The sequence below is a fragment of the Dreissena polymorpha genome, chromosome 15, assembly GCF_020536995.1.
Source record: "Dreissena polymorpha isolate Duluth1 chromosome 15, UMN_Dpol_1.0, whole genome shotgun sequence".
In the NCBI taxonomy this organism is placed as follows: domain Eukaryota; kingdom Metazoa; phylum Mollusca; class Bivalvia; order Myida; family Dreissenidae; genus Dreissena; species Dreissena polymorpha.
In genome coordinates this window covers 31,586,155-31,603,077 of record NC_068369.1, presented here as the reverse complement: position 1 = coordinate 31,603,077, position 16,923 = coordinate 31,586,155, and the positions used below count along the sequence as shown (strand labels likewise).

Here is a 16,923-nt window from a genome sequence, read left to right as displayed (position 1 = left end):
CTGTCCGGTTTTGCTCAGTGAACGAGTGAGTTTAAATAAAAGACTGGGCTTCTTCCGTCCCGAGTAAAGGACGAAACATTGCAACACCATTCAAGTCACAAATTTGAATGTCTTTTTTCGGATTTTTAAAGTTAAACTCGTGTGAAAACTCTAAGGATAAATTTTACAGGTTATAATACGAACTAAAAATTAGACGAAATCATGCTGGGTCAAGCAATGCCGAAAACTAAAAAAGAAGAGGATTTGTTTTCAACACATTTTGAAGTCATTAGCGGAAGTGACGTCATCAACACTTTTCAAGCGTTGAGCCACCGTTCGATGGGCATTGCGCCGATTTCGCGAGGAATTTCTTTCTTCGACACCGCCTCGCCGATGACGTCTGCATTGAAGAGACATTAGTTCGATCGGTTACACATTTACCAAATGATGACCTCATATCCGGATCCACGATTTCTCCCGTTTCCTCTATTGTTACATCAAGGGTGCGGAATTCGCGTAGAGCTGCCCATTGCTTCGGCATTTACCCACATTTATAAGAGTTTTATGCCGTTTATTTGGTTAAGTATCTTTCGTAAGTGTGAGATGTTATGTTTTTATGTATGTACACATGCTCAACAGGTTCATGGTGCAGGATCACGTGACTTTGTGGGGTTCCCCCTTTTACCTTTAATGGATGTAGGTGGTGATTTATTTCAAATAACTTTTTAAAACAAATTTTCTCAAGAATTTCAACAAGTACATATAATACAGATTTGTATGCTGCTTATGGTAATTTATTTAATAAGCCTGTGTTCTTGTTCAAATTCGATTTGTACTGCACAGTTATGCTTCACGCAACGTGAAATTTTGTCATCGATTTTAGACGTTTTCGAGGATTTAAACATGTACCTTAAAACATCGGCACACACTGCAAAAAACCACCGTCCTCTATGCAAAAATAAAGTTCTTAACGGTGAGATTACATTCTTCCAGCCCGTATGTAAACCCCGGAAAACCCCGTCGATTCTGCACCCTGGTTTATTAATCATCGGTATTTTGCACTCATATACCGCATATTATAACACATTTAATGATTGAGGTTTGTTCAATGAGAACTGGGCACAATGCACAGGCTAATCAGGGACGACCCTTTCCGCCTAAACTGGACTATCATTGAAAAGTGACTTCATTTCAACGAAACATTCCATAAAAACGGAAATTGTCGTCCCAGTTAATGCACATGCTGATCTGGGGGCTCATATATCAGTTCAGCTTCGACGTATTTCTGCACACAGTTTCTACAGTGTATCAATCCTTCACTGGTATTTTCAACCCAAATAACGGAAAACATTTCAAATAACGTGATTATTATTTTGTCAGTTTAACGTCGACGTCGACGCGAGAACCGCCAGAGACGTCAGAGGACGACGTTCACGTCAGACCAGACGTTGAAGCTGGAGCTCGAGTACGTGCGCACTGACTACGTCAGTCGACACCGACGGTTCGAGTTGGCGGCAACGCTGCAGCTGACGGAGAGTCAGATAAAAATCTGGTTCCGGAACCGGCGGGCAAAAGACAAGCGGATCGAGAAGGCGCAGATTGACCACTCTTTGAGGTAAGATACTTTAAAATTATTGATAATAAGGTTAACTGCATTGCGAAAAGAGCCGTCCCAGATTAACCTGTGCGTTTAGCACAGGCTAGTCAGGGACGACACTTTTCGCCTTACCTGCATTTTTGCTACGAAGATACATCTCTTTAAACTCATAAATATCATAAAAAAACGGGAAGTGTCGTCCCTGATAAGCCTGTGCGATACGCACAGGCTAATCTCGGATGACACTCTACGCACATTCATTGAAGCCCTTTATATTCGTGGGCTTGTTATTTCGTGGTTAAACAAAATTACATTTTCGTACACGCGTAAAATCGCTGATTTCTAATTTTGGATAAAAAAGAGGAATTTGAGTTTGATTTAAATGTGAGGAATTGATCATGCGAATAGCGTTTCTATCTCACAGATCGATGGGTCTTTCGTCTGTTCAGATACAATTTCCGTCACCGGTGACGCACTCCGATTCCTGCAGTACATGCGCAGTGCCACTTCCGTTTCCAGCATCACTTCCACTGAGGTTACCATAGGGACAGTTCCTTATTGGTTTTCCTCATCATTTCCGGTGAAAATGCAATAAAGAAAGTTTCAATTTTGGTTCTAACAGCGCTACCGGTGTGGTTGCCCTCGCGACAGTTCAACTTCCGGGTACCATGTCACTTTCGGTGAGGCTGCCCTAGGGAATGGGAGCGATAAAGTGATTAATCTTAAACTTTATAGTTTAAAGTTCCTTTTTGGTATTTGCTAAATGTGACGCAAATTATTCAAAGGAATTAAGTTGTCAATATGTTAACAAGTACAGGTTTCAGAGTTGTTTTAAAAGTACACTATAGTTATTTTCCTTGAAATCTTAAGTTGTCGTGATGTTGGTGACATTTATCAAGTGCGATTCCTTAAGAAAATTTGTCTGCGTATTGACCTCTTAAGTTCAATCTATATCAGCAGATGATATAAAAGGGGGCAGTCTACATTTTTTCTTGAAAATCTCCAGGCCGACAACCTCTGGTCTGCAAAACACCCTCAAAACAAGGCCTTCAGTCACAACCTGAAAATAGATTCAGACAATTTTCAGTGCAGCTCATCAACAGCTTGCAAATAAAGCATAAAACAATGCAGAAAATGCAGTTTAAACTGATATCTGGGGTAAAATAGACCTTTTCGGGGGTCTCGAAACTTGCCCGTAAAAAAAACATTTTCAGAATAACCCGGCAATCACTTTTATCTTTCCGGGGAACAATACACACACAGTGGACAACATGCTTTGCACCATCACAGCAAATGTTTTCAAACTTAGCCAAACAAAATGGGTCATTACCGTTTACTTTTTTGCACTGTTAGCTAATTTAAACCCACCGTTGAAATCTGTTAATTGCCGGCTGCTTCAAGCAGGAAGTACATGTGTTTACATCTGGTCAGAATACACTCAATAGTTTCCCTATATAATTCAATGCGAAAGCGACAATTTAAGGCCAAAATAAATGCAACATTTTGCACAAAGAGACCCCCATAACCATACCTTTTCTTGAAGGCCATTCTAAGCAAAATTGATTTATGCAATAAAAAGATATGTCATGTTCAATGCAAGAAAGAACTTGACACAAATCAAAATCGACTGTTTTTGCAACTTTTTTTGTCGGCCGTTTCTTAGTGGAATGTAACCTTTTTCAGTTCGATGGTTTACTATAGTCTTCAAGTTTATCATATTTCAGGGATTCAGTAGTGAACACCTATTCATGTCCTACCATTATCTCCGAAAGATAATACCCGAATAAAAGATAAAAGTGTAAAACATGCCTTCCTGTCAACTATGGTATTTTTTAAGAGAGTACAGCCCTTCATGAAACGGTTATTTAGTGTACTGTAACCTTCTCACTCAGCATGTTGTTGTTGTTGACCAAATTCCAAGTCACTTAGTTTCGAATTACTGAAAACAAGTGAAATTGCTAGAATATTGACCATTTATACTTACATTTAAGCTACTGGATTCAAAAAACATTTTTGTTTAGGCCATTTACCTTAAGTTCATGAAATTGAACGGGGCCAGTGCGCAAATATGGCTACAAAACTGTACACTGCCTCCAAACAACTTTTCGGTGGATTCCGGAGATAGTCGATGGATAGCTTTCTTACGGAGGATTCCGGAGATAGTCGAGGTATATCTATCGTACGGAGGATTCCGGGCATTGTCGATGTATCACGATTGGTGATGATTCATCAAGAAGATAAAGAAACATCTCGAGCGTTGTGGCACTTTAAGCATTTGCAAAGTCCACTACACTAAAGTACATAGTATTATCTTCAGTTTTATTTAAGGATCGACTTTGCTGCACGGGGTGCGCATATAGATTTGCAAATGACCGTTCGAATGTAAACTTGAAGAGTTGAGTATAAAATGATGAAACTTTACAAAGTGATCCGCATGTGAACTTGCGCGCGTTTGTGTTTTGAATCAGGTTTTTTTCGGCGTAGCTGTCTCATCCAGACTTTTACTTTAATTGACCTTTGCAATTTCCCAACAATGTCCTAAGACCATTTCCGGCAAATAGAACTATATGAATAAACTGAATGTTCGTATTTACAAAGTAAAAATAACAAAACTGCGCGAAATAGAAAGCGTGCAATCTACAAAACTTTATCTTATTTACATAAACAGGTAATTCAATTAACTATGTATTTTTAGTAGTATAGCGTAAACAAAATTTATATTATGTGTGAATTAATATGAAAGGGATTGCGGCGATGTAAACTGGTGTTAAGCATAAAACTATTTTATCTACAATAATAAGGCTAAAGGGAAACAACAGCTTTACACTCAACTATAGATATCAATACAGTTTGTGTGTGTCGCTCAATATTATTTTGCACATGGTCAGCACCCGAGCTTGTATTCTTCAAAGGCTATGTTCTTATATATTTATTTATAACTACCATTTTGCATTTCGTGCACTTATCTTTTTTTAGAGCATTTATGCATTGTTGTTACCTATCCGGATAGCTTTTAAGCAAAATATTTTTCTTTTTTATTCAAAATTGACCTTTAAATTGTTAAAGCATAACGTTTCAAACAGTACGTAGATCAAGCAGGCGAATCGTTACCTCATTTAAACAATCGTGATACATCGACAATCTCCGGAATCCTCCGTAAATAGATTTACGGAAAAAATCGTCTGCTGATCCTGAGTGCTCACTTAAAATGCACGACATTCCATCATCCCGCATGTTATCAAGGTCAGTTCGCGGTCAACCTGCTCCGGAATCGTTATAACAATGCCATCAAAATAACTTAGGCGGACTGGAAATATATTTTGACCAGAAATATCTTACATTAATATGTATAGACCGAATCTGTTTTATGAGCTAAATCAACGCCATGATTGTTGTACGGCTATCATTCACGTACGAATTTAATAGCATTTTCAGCGTTTAATTTGTAGATGAACTGTGAAAAGAGTTTTCTTCATATGCAGAAATTATCGTTCAAGATTAGCCTGTGCAGTATGCACAAACTAATCCGGGACGACCCTTTCCGCTACTATGTGGAAAGTGTTGTCCTTGATTAGCCTGTGCGGACTGCACAGGCTAATAAAAGGCCACACTTTACTCACATGCATTAAACCCCTTTTTCACAGAGCACGACCCATTTGTATTTTAACTTTCGAGACAATAATGCCTCCTTAGCCCACACACATCGAAATTATTATATTAAATTTTATTACTCGAATGAGTATGATATGTTATTTTAATATTAATGTGACCGCATAGAAACTTTGTGTCCTGAACTTGGAATCCGCTTGAGCATCGCTTTGGAGAAACCGGGCTTCATGCATGTGCACAAAATGTCGTTCCAGATTAGCCTGTGCAGTCCACACGGGCTAATCTAGGATGACACTTTCCGCTTGTATGTCATATTTCGTTTATGCTTGGTCTCTTCTAAACCAAATCCAGTGCGGGCGTAACTTATCGTCCCTGATCATCCTTTGCGGACCCCACAGGCTATGCTGGGACGACACTTCACGCACATGCATTAGGCCCCGTTTTCCCAGGTTTTGTGCCATATACAACTTTGCCCGGAGACCAGTCTACAAAGAACCCCTACTTGTGCAGGAAATCTTACTGCAGGTTTCACGTATGCAATTAACTAACAAGTGTATCATGACTAAAACACGCCGAAATCGAATCAAAACACTGAACGCCCTGTTGGCGTGTTGATACTGTTAACATAGTTGCTAGTAACTTGAAATCGTTGTGTGCATGATTACCTATGGTCATTTGCGATGCAAATATAACAAAAATGTTTATTTATGATTTTGTGTGAGCATCGTGTAAAAAAAACACAAAATAGCCGACAAGAAAAGTTTCTTTGAAGCGTTTACCTTGATTTCTGTGGTCCATGTGTCTGAAATTTGGAACACAAATAGATATGCAGACAATTCAATGTTCTATTTGAATACAAAGAAATAATGCACACGTGTGCACGATCATTACGTGTGCTGGTGATATTTATGTGAAACAAGGATGCTAATCGTGATATAAATTGAGATATTGTTGATATTCAAGGAAACAAATACAACAATGCATTTGAAATATAACAGCATTGCAATAATATGTGGTGGGTTGACTGCTTTTATCTCGTATACATTAAAGCAAACGCACAGCAATTTAAATTAAGGAAATTAAAGCGCTTTTAAGAGCATATTATATAAGAATAAATAAAATTGTGTGTTATCATGAATTGATTGGTCATTCATGTTTAAATAATAATAATAAATCTATGGAACAATAAGTGATATATATCCTGTCAAATTTGTCAATCAAAATTGATTTGACACATCACATGATTTTGATTATGTTAAATCAGTGTACTGTATGCTAAATGCAACTGATTTAGCAAGCTGCCAAGTTGAATTGAGACATTTGATGAAACAAACTGTTTCCTGGGTAGGACCAGTACTTAGTGTCTATATGACATACCATGACGTCGACAGAGTACAAGACCTACTAAGTAGAACGAGAAATGTACTTCGACGTACAATTTTCACCGACCCTTGAGTGTTAGCCAATCAGAGGACACCTTACGACTGTTGCTTTTAGAGATTTTTGACATTGAACATTATTGTTATTATTATTTATACCGAATTATGCGACTATCGACCGCTTACTCATAGATATTGTGCGTATTTATTAAACATTATTATTATTATTATAATTTATACCAAATTATGCGACTATCGACCGCTAAGTCATAGATATTGTGCGTATTTATTGACCTGGCGTGGCGGAATTAACCTCTGACTTATGCTAGTTATGGTTATCACAAAATACGACCAACGGGGAGTTCATAATAAATTATTTATCCCATTAATGCTTGGTAACTGGTTACCGTTGGTAATTTCCTACACAGTTATGCGCTGGACGGTCGTGATACTCCGCCCCGCATGATCATTTCATACACACAATATGCTGAATAATTTTAATTTTAAAAAGGTAACAATTGAATCTTCCTCAAATTTGTATATACCGGTAATCTATTTCAATGCATTAAATACTTGAAACTTCTATGTGTTGTTTTTTTCCATTCTGATATTTTTATTCATTTTGTCCTCAACTAAAAAAGAGATTTTAAACATTTATTATGAATAAATCTGAAGGAAAAGCGGATCAAGAGGCTAGTGTTTTGATTTGCTGTTCAGAAAATGTGTATGTAGAAGTACAAACATGTATGTCGAAGTACAAATTGTACTTTGACGTACAAATATATACTTCGAAGTGTATTTATATTCATGTCGACGTACAATTATTGTACTTCGACGTACATTTCTCTTTTTAACGTGTAGGTCTTCTTGACTTTCAACCCAAATGGTACGCCATAGTATGTCTTTAGGGTAATTTAAAGAATGCTCCCACTTAAAGGATCAATACAGAGACCTCCCAGTGACTAAGCCAGTTAGCAGACACCCCATCCACTATACCACAGACACCGAACCAGCTATAAATTCCTGTGGCTAGAAAAAAATAAAAATATATAAGATGCTAGATCTTTAAGCTTGGAACATGTAACTCGTTTTAAGATTGATTTTTTTGGATGCATTACTCAATTATGGCAACAATTATCATATTTTGAACACAATCATGTCCATATATTTATTACAAATACATGGTTATAAAAAAAACTTAAAAAGCTTTTGCCCGTAAATTAGGTAGCACCTATAATCATATTATATTTACTCGTGAAATATGCTGACGTGTTAATCTGCGACTTCTGTGAAATGAATGTGCTGTACATGTATTTAAATGCTGAAATAAATATGATGACATGAAATATCGCAAAACTAGAGACAGTTGCCGACAAAAGGTTCACTTTTATTTCATGGTCTTGCTAAAGGTTTTGGTATTTATGTTTGAATAGCGAGTTCTTTGCAATCGCCCTTTAATATGAGTATCGATCTGGGAAAACGGGGCTTAATGAATGTGCGTTAAGTACGTAAATTATCTTCCCAGATTAGCCCTTGCAGTCATGGACGATACTTTCCGCTTTTACTGTATACTTTCCGCTTTTATTGTATACTTTCCGCTTTTATTGTATACTTTCCGCTTTTATTGTATACTTTCCGCTTTTATTATATACTTTCCGCTTTTATTGTATACTTTCCGCTTTTATTGTATACTTTCCGCTTTTATTGTATACTTTCCGCTTTTATTGTATACTTTCCGCTTTTATTGTATACTTTCCGCTTTTGTTGTATTTTTCGTTTACATCAAGTATCTTCTTAACACAAAATCCAGTTTCTGTGACGTCACTTCCGCTTATGACATCGAAATGTGTTGATAACAGTGTTGTTCTTTTTTAGCCTCTGCGCAGGCTTATCTGGGACGACACTTTACGCAAATGCATTTAACGCCTTTTTCCTGATCATTGTGATATCGCTTTTAAGAGTTTTATCAGTATATATTTTATGTTTCGTGGCCTCGCAAAACAAAATTGCATATACGATATGAACCAACATACACACAACTTTCTTTCGAGAAAAGTTAATTTCTTAAATTCAATTTCGCCTACCCTTTTCTGCAAATGTGTGAACTATTGACTATTGAAGTTTCTTCTAGCAAAATTCCGATAATTTCTTGGAACTTGAACGTGGTTGGGAGTAAAATATATCTAAACTAGGAAGTTATGTTAAGTCATACTCAACACCAAAGTATCCCGTGCTGTCTCAATCGATTTTCCGGATTATCACGTGCGCATCCGGTAAACCGACTTGATTTATTTCCTGTCGAAAGGCCGCCGATGCACAATCTTAGGCAATGTCAGACAGTGTAAACTAGGGAGCGCAGAGTGCACATTATCGTACACATTAAATAAAGGGACATTCATGTATATTTGTTCTGTTTTTGTGACTTGAGAAAAATAGGGATCATTTGTATGTGAGTGTTTATTCTGGTTGGGCAATATAAAAAAAAAGAAACATAAAGAACAGAATCGTTGCGATTGTGTTTCTCGATTTAGTATTGCAACTACAACAAACAAATATATAAAATACTGGTTATAGTTTCCATTAAAAGTTACGCATTAAAATTCTTAAGTTTTTTAATAGAAAGTTTATCCTCACCAGCTGTAACAAAAATACAAGACGATATACTGCGATAAAATGTGTCTTGTTCTGAGAAAACTGGGCTTAATTCATGTGCGTAAAGTGTCGTCCCAGATTAGCCTGTGCAGTCCGCACAGGCTAATCAGGGACGACACTTTCCGCTGAAATGGTATTTTTAGTCTCAAGGAAGTCTCTCCTTACCGAAAATCAAGTTTAGGCGGAAAGTGTCGTCCCTGATTACCCTGTGCGGACTGCACAGGCTAATCTGGGACGACACTTTACGCACATGAATTAAGCCCAGCTTTCTCAGAACAAGACACAAATATGAGCCTTGTCCTGGAAAAACGGTGCTTAATGCATGTGCGTAAAGTGTCGTCCCAGCCTAGCCTGTGCAGTCCCCACGGCTAATTAGGTACGAAACTTTCCGTTTTAGTGGTACTTTTTGTTAAATTGAGTCTCTTCTTAGCGAAAATCAAGTTTAGGCGAAACGTGTCGGCACTGATGAGCCTTTGGCTCATATAAATAATATGCTATTTCTACTCATCTTAACTCCGCACCCAAGCCTTAAATGTCCCATATGTATTTGTGTGTACTACATGTTTAAACATGTAAAGTAGAGAAAGTTTAATCTGAAGAAAATTGGCCCGCTTCCGAGACTATGCCTATTAAATGTTCGTCTGGAAACTATTATTATGTTTTGATGGTTATCGGATATCTTCCTGCAGCACCTGTTTTGAATTAAACGTGTCTATCGCTATTCATTTCTGTGCTCATTTTAAAGATAGTGTGTCTGTTATAAATATGAAATCAAACACAGTTTTCGTTTGTGAGTAATCAAACGAAACAGGGCTGTCTTTTATAAGGAACCAAACGACACCGAATTGTCGTCCGTTGTGAATAAAACTAGTAGTAGTTCTTAAATAATCGTACTAAACCGAAGTTTGTAGTTGTATTTTGAAGGCATCAATATATCCAGAGTTGCCGATCGTGCGAATTTAAACCAATCAGTGTTGTTGTTCTTAAAAATTTAAACCAACTAGAGTCGTCGTGCATGAGTAATAAAACGAAACAGTGTTTTCTCTCTTGAAGAATCAAATTAAACAGAGTTTAAATAAAACCATAAGAAACCAAACCGAAACAGTTGTCTTTCGTTAGAAACCAAACGACACGTAGTTGTGTTTTAAGAAATTGAACCAATCAGGATGGTCATTTGTAAGAAAACAAGGGAAAGTAAGTTTTCGTTTGTCAGCAATCAAGCCTGACATATTTTTCTTTCGATTATAGTAAAAGGTGTCGTTCGTTAACAAGCAAACCAAGCGTAAGTATCGTTCGTTTTTTAATCAGACCAACGCTGTATTTCATACAAAATCAAACTAAACACAGTTGTCATTCGTAAGGAATCAGGCCAAACTGAGTGGACGCATGAAAGAAAGCAAAAAAAAACAACAACAACAGAGTTTTCATTCGTATAAATTCATACCAAACAAAGTTGTCGCTCGTATAAATTCATACCAAACAGAGTTGTCGTTTGTTAAAATTCATACCAAACAGAGTTGTCATTCTTATAAATTCATACCAAACAGAGTTGTAGTTCTTAAGGAATCAAACCAAGTGGGTTTAGATGGGAGCTTTTAGTAAACGAAGTAAGAATTTATATATCCATTTATTTGCCGATGATAGCCAATATACTAGTTGTCCGTGACGGAAAGATCTAGACGAGATAATAACCTAAATTTTATCAACAAAACAATACATGTAAAACCATTGAATATTGCATTTATTTCTCTACCATTTCGTTATACATTTAAACAAAAGGTTAAATTTATATTAACAGTATTTAAACACGCAAGGTTGGAATGAATGTCGACCACAATGTTGGACTTGCGTTCACTAGAATTGGTCTTTGAAAATGAAAGCTTCGTCAGTTAATTAATTGTGAAATCAAACAGTTCGATAGAACTAACAATGAGAAACGGGCATCCGAACAATTGATGACGATAATGAACATAGCCAATATTGCATCAACCTTCAAGGGTAAATGCTCACTGGAATATCGACAGAATTCCCACAAAAAGTAAATGGATATTATTTAGCAAGGGATATTAACAATCGAATTGTACTGCAAGAGTTGCCGTTTGAAAAGAATCAACCCAAACAGAGTTATCGTTCTTATTGAATCAGACCAAACGGAGTTTTTATATGTCAAGTGCAAACTAACTAAGACATTGCACTTTGGTTGTGCGAGATAACTAATGGTCATATAGCGCAGTAGTAAATACAAGTACGCAAGACGGAATTTGTATATCAAAGATCTCGCGCTGCGTTCACAAAACGACACTTATTGATTGAGAATTCCGCTGTTATTTCCGCAAACCAAAGACCTTGTGCGTACAATTTTAAATGTTTTAACATGTATATTGGCCGTGTTCTTTGAAAAAGGGGTTTAATGCATGTGCGTAAAGTGTCGCACCAGATTAGCCTGTGCAGTCCGCACAGACTAATCAGGGACGACATTTTCCGCCTTAAATAAATTTTTGCTAAGAAGAGACTTTTAGTTAACGAAAACTACCATAAAAGCGGAAAGTTTCGTCCATGATTATCCTGTACGGACTGCACAGTTAATCTGGGATGAAACTTTGCGCACATGCATTAAACCCCCTCTTCAAAGAGCACGGTACCTATTTTTTTTACCTATGCATATCACATTACGTTGCGCATGTACTCGTTTTTTTGGCAAATAATGTTTTACTATAACTGATAGAATCTTTAAGTGCTATGTTCATCTGAGTATTTTTTTTACCAATACATTAAATTAGAATTCTTTACCGCAAGGAAATGGCTTTATAGGTGACTTATGATTTAAGATAATTTCCGTATGTCGCCTTCGCCCCATGTTCACTATGAATATAACAATGAACGCTCCGGATGCTGATGATTTATCAACCAATGTATGGAAGAGTAAAGTTCAATGGGAGAAAAGTACACGAAACCATGTTATATTATAAGCATATTTAACAAACATACCAGAGTAAATAATTTGTGAATACTTGTCATAGAAGTACGGACATTGTCTCCAATATGACCGGGCTTTTGAAGTTAAATTCTGCCGTCCTGCGACCGAAAAGGAAAGCGACGTTCACAGGATTTCTACTGGCTTTTATTATTGGAGATTTAGGTAAGTCGAATTTTATTATTGTTCACAAATATGTTCGATTCATCGTTAAGATATGTTGATATTTACAGCAGCTACGAAAAAAAGATATGGACCGTACTCGGTGCAAAAGCGTTTTAATGCATGTGCGTAAAGTGTCGTCCCAGATTAGCATGTGCAGTCCGCACAGGCTAATCTGGGACGACAATTTTCGCTTTAAAGGTATTTTTCCTTTTCAGAAAGTCACTTGTTGGCCAAAATCCAGTTAAGGAGGAAAGTGTCGTCCTTAATTAGCCTGTGCAGACTGCACAATTTAATCTGGGACGACACTTTGCGCACATGCATTCAACCCATTTTTCATAGAGCGCCGCTCATATGTTGATATTCACCGCTACGAACATCATTTTGATTCTTATATGACTTTCGTGTTTAATTAGAAATTCTTCTGTGAACTGCATTGTATCTTTATCGCGTTCAAATAACTTGTTTACCAATTATCGTACCTTTAAAAATATAATTGTATTCAACAACACATATTTAATAATCGGAAAAGTCTTTATTAAAATAAATGCACAAACAAGTTGAATACAAAATATTGCCATGACCGGAATTCGAACAAATAAACTTTTTGAATGAAATGTCACAATCTATCTTGTCACCTTTATGTTAATAATAATATCGCATTTTCGAAATTATTGATTTAAATCGATGCAAACGCTCATTTTTTTTCAAAAATCACAAAGCCACAAATTAACGTGTCTACTTAAAGTCATTATTTGAAGAAAAAAACACGAAATTTCATGGTGACAAATGCAAATGTGCTTACATTAAATTACAGTTCATTCCTCGATAATGCATTGCACTTCTTTTTAGCTTAATTACATATTTCGTTTAGAAGAGACTTCCTTGAACCAACTTCTATAAAAGCGTCCCTGATTAGCCTGTGTGGACCGCTCTTTTACTTAAGACTGAATTTTTGTTTAGAAGAGACGTCCTTTAAACAAATTCTATATAAGCTCAAAGTGTCGTCCCTGATTAGCTTGTGTGGACCGCTCATGCTAATATGGGACGACACTTTACGCACATTCATTAAGCCCCCTATTTCCAGAGCACGGTTCAATTTTTATTTTCTGTTTGTCTCCGTATGCTGTTTTAAATTGTGATTATCCTTCCAGCATTCAATTGCAGAGGTCGGGGTATACTTGAACAACATTTGGCGTTTGTCCCTGTGCCCGAAAAAACGTTTCACACCGGTATAAGTGTACAAGAATGAAACTTGTATGCATCGTTCCTTATAACATGAAGCTTCGCATACGTATTTTTTATCAATGTTTAAAAGTCATAATTCTCTTTGACCGAAGAATTTCAATTACATAAGAATCACAACTTGCTACACAATACGAGTACTAGTCGGCATAACTGGTGCTATTTTTCCGAGTTATAAAGTAGAAAGGTACTGACATAAGAAAGTAGACTGCTTGATGTTTAAGTTTGCTTTGGAACAGAGTCGGTATGTTTACCGAAACTCAAAAATACAGAATTAAGAATTACGGTCGTTAATGAGGAATTAATTATAAGGTATATGTTCGGCTGTCAGTCTATTTAAACAATTTATGTGTAAAGAGTCCAAAACAATGAAATAGATGTGGTTTCGAAAACATTGAATTGCTTCGTGATAATATCTGTCGCGTTAACTAATGAGCAAAAAACAACATAAACTCTACCTTACGCCCCTCAAAGAAAAAGAAACAAAAACAAACAACATCCCCCCTCCAAAAAAACAAAAAAACAAGCACCACCAACTACAAATCCAAACAAACAACAACGACAACATACAAACTTCAGCACACACAATAAAAACAAACACAATAATAAAACATGACCAACCGCTAATTTCTTATTTCTTTTTTTGAATAACTTCTTAAGTCTCTTATGATTGTTCTGTGACATTTTAGTTTGACCACTTCCAATTTCTGTTAAATTTTTAGTACTCGTTCAATCTAATAGAAGCAAAATATAATATGTGTTTTGTTATGATTAATGTCATTTTAGTTTGACCACTACCAATTTCTGTTAATTTTTTAGTACTCGTTCAATCTAATAGAAGCAAAATATAATATGTATTTTGTTATGATTAATGTCATTTTAGTTTGACCACTACCAATTTCTGTAAAATTGTTATTACTCGTTCAATCTAATAGAAGCAAAATATAATATGTGTTTTGTTATGATTAATGTCATTTTAGTTTGACCACTACCAATTTCTGTAAAATTTGTATTACTCGTTCAATCTAATAGAATTAAAATATAATATGTGTTTTGTTATGATAAATGTCATTTTAGTTTGACCACTACCAATTTCTGTTAAATTTTTATTACACGTTCAATCTAATAGAAGCAAAATATAATATGTGTTTTGTTATGATTAATGTCATTTAAGTTTGACCACTACCAATTTCTGTTAAATTTTTATTACTCGTTCAATCTAATAGAAGCAAAATATAATATGTGTTTTGTTATGATTAATGTCATTTAAGTTTGACCACTACCAATTTCTGTTAAATTTTTATTACTCGTTCAATCTAATAGAAGCAAAATATAATATGTGTTTTGTTATGATTAATGTCATTTTAGTTTGACCACTACCAATTTCTGTTAAATTTGTATTACTCGTTCAATCTAATAGAAGCAAAATATAATATGTGTTTTGTTATGATTAATGTCATTTTAGTTTGACCACTACCAATTTCTGTTAAATTTTTATTACTCGTTCAATCTAAGAGAAGCAACATATAATATGTGTTTTGTTATGATTAATGTTATTTCCGTGGATTGTAACCGGATTTATTTTTGATGGGATGTTATTCAGTCACATACTTTTACTTTTGCATTGTATCAGGAAACCTTTTACAAAGATAAAAATAGAAAATGATGCCAGTCTGTACATGAGCCTTGCTTAAGGAGAACGGGGTTTAATGCATGTGGTTCTCCGGATATGGATGAATAACGGAAAATTTGAAGTGCGGTGTAAAATGTATGGGCATATCCGACAAAGTATTTATATGTCTGAAAACATGAACGTGTCTTTTGTATGACAAAATAAGTTTCAATAATGAGTCTCGATCTTGGAAAACAGTGTTTAATGCATGCTCGCTCTAGGAAAACGGTGTTTTATGCATGCTCGCTCTAGGAAAACGGTGTTTTATGCATGCTCGCTCTAGGAAAACGGTGTTTAATGCATGCTCGCTCTAGGAAAACGGTGTTTAATGCATGCTCGCTCTAGGAAAACGGTGTTTAATGCATGCTCGCTCTAGGAAAAAAGTGTTTAATGCATGCTCGCTCTAGGAAAACGGTGTTTAATGCATGCTTGCTCTCTGAAAACGGTATTTAGTGCATGCTCGCTCTAGGAAAACGATGTTGAATGCATGTTCGCTCTTGGAAAACGGTGTTTAATGCATGCTCGCTCTAGGAAAAAAGTGTTTAATGCATGTTCGCTCTATGAAAACGATGTTTAATGCATGTGCGCTCTAAGAAAACGGTGTTTAATGCATGTGCACTCTAGAAAAACGGTGTTTAATGCATGTGCTCTCTAGAAGAGCGTTGTTTAGTGCATGATCATCGCTCTAGGAAAACGGTGTTTAATGCATGTGCGCAAAGTCTTTCTATATTAGCATGTGCAGTCCGCCTTTTCAGGGACGATATATTTCGCCTAAACTGGATTTTCGCTAAAAAGATCCTTCTTTTTAACAATGAATATCATAAAAGCGGAAAGTGTTTTCTCTGATTAGCCTGTGCGGACTTCACAGGCTTATTTGGCTTGACACTGAATACACTAGCATTAAACCCTGTTTTCCAAAATCAAGGCTCTATATAGAATAGTAAATTGGAAAAATATTGAAACGGATTTAGGCTGGGTAAAAGGAACGAACAAACGAACGAACGAACGAACAATACATGCTCGAGCCATCTCTATGATTAATAGTGTTTTTTTTTTCCAGGGGCCAATTTTATAAACAACCCGCCGAACACGTGGTATGGCGGGTACATAAAATGTCGACAAAATAATCAGACCATGTTAAACTGGGGGGTGTGGGAGGATGGAACAACGGACCTGAAAAAACAATATCCCATTTGGCTCTACGGCTTCGAAGTGCGAATCCACAACAAAAGTATACCAAGTACATTAAAAGTATATGTTCGGAGTATTAAACATGGCAACTGATAACGATAATATATTTTGGAAGCGATTAAGTACACTTAAGGTATTCCCAACAAGTGACGGGGTTGAGATTAAACGTGAAATTTCAGCACATTCGTTTAATACCTTATAATCCGGGTACACAGCTTTCTACATTCACATTTGACCTAGATTTCTAAATTCCTTACAAAAAAAAACCAAGTTGCAGGAGTTAAAGGCCTTTCAACTATTAACGTCCATAAGTAAAGAATTCATCAGGTGTCTGGTAATCCACAATTCACATCCCTGAGTCACAAATTCCATAGATGACTGATTACGATTGCTCTATTATATGTACCTAGTCTTTTTACTCAAACAGAGACGTTGCTTTACTTTGTAAAGAGTTATTTTATGA

The 16,923-nt window shown here is 36.1% G+C and overlaps 2 protein-coding genes across 8 annotated transcripts in view; both read left to right on the top strand.

Moving 5' to 3' along the window:
- Positions 1 to 16,923, top strand: part of LOC127861225 (uncharacterized) — a 323,777-nt gene that overhangs the window by 298,092 nt on the left and 8,762 nt on the right. For 2 of the 6 annotated variants that reach the window (XM_052399636.1, XM_052399634.1), the window contains one exon: positions 16,330 to 16,509. The exons of 1 other annotated variant lie outside the window; for it this stretch is intronic. In XM_052399636.1, coding sequence (XP_052255596.1) covers positions 16,330 to 16,509 — 180 coding nt within the window. Of the gene's footprint in view, positions 1 to 12,099; positions 12,356 to 16,329; positions 16,510 to 16,923 lie in introns of those variants that run through there. 3 more of the 6 variants (XM_052399639.1, XM_052399637.1, XM_052399635.1) reach the window with 2 other exon arrangements.
- Positions 1 to 16,923, top strand: part of LOC127861230 (uncharacterized) — a 235,241-nt gene that overhangs the window by 209,556 nt on the left and 8,762 nt on the right. The window lies entirely within an intron of this gene.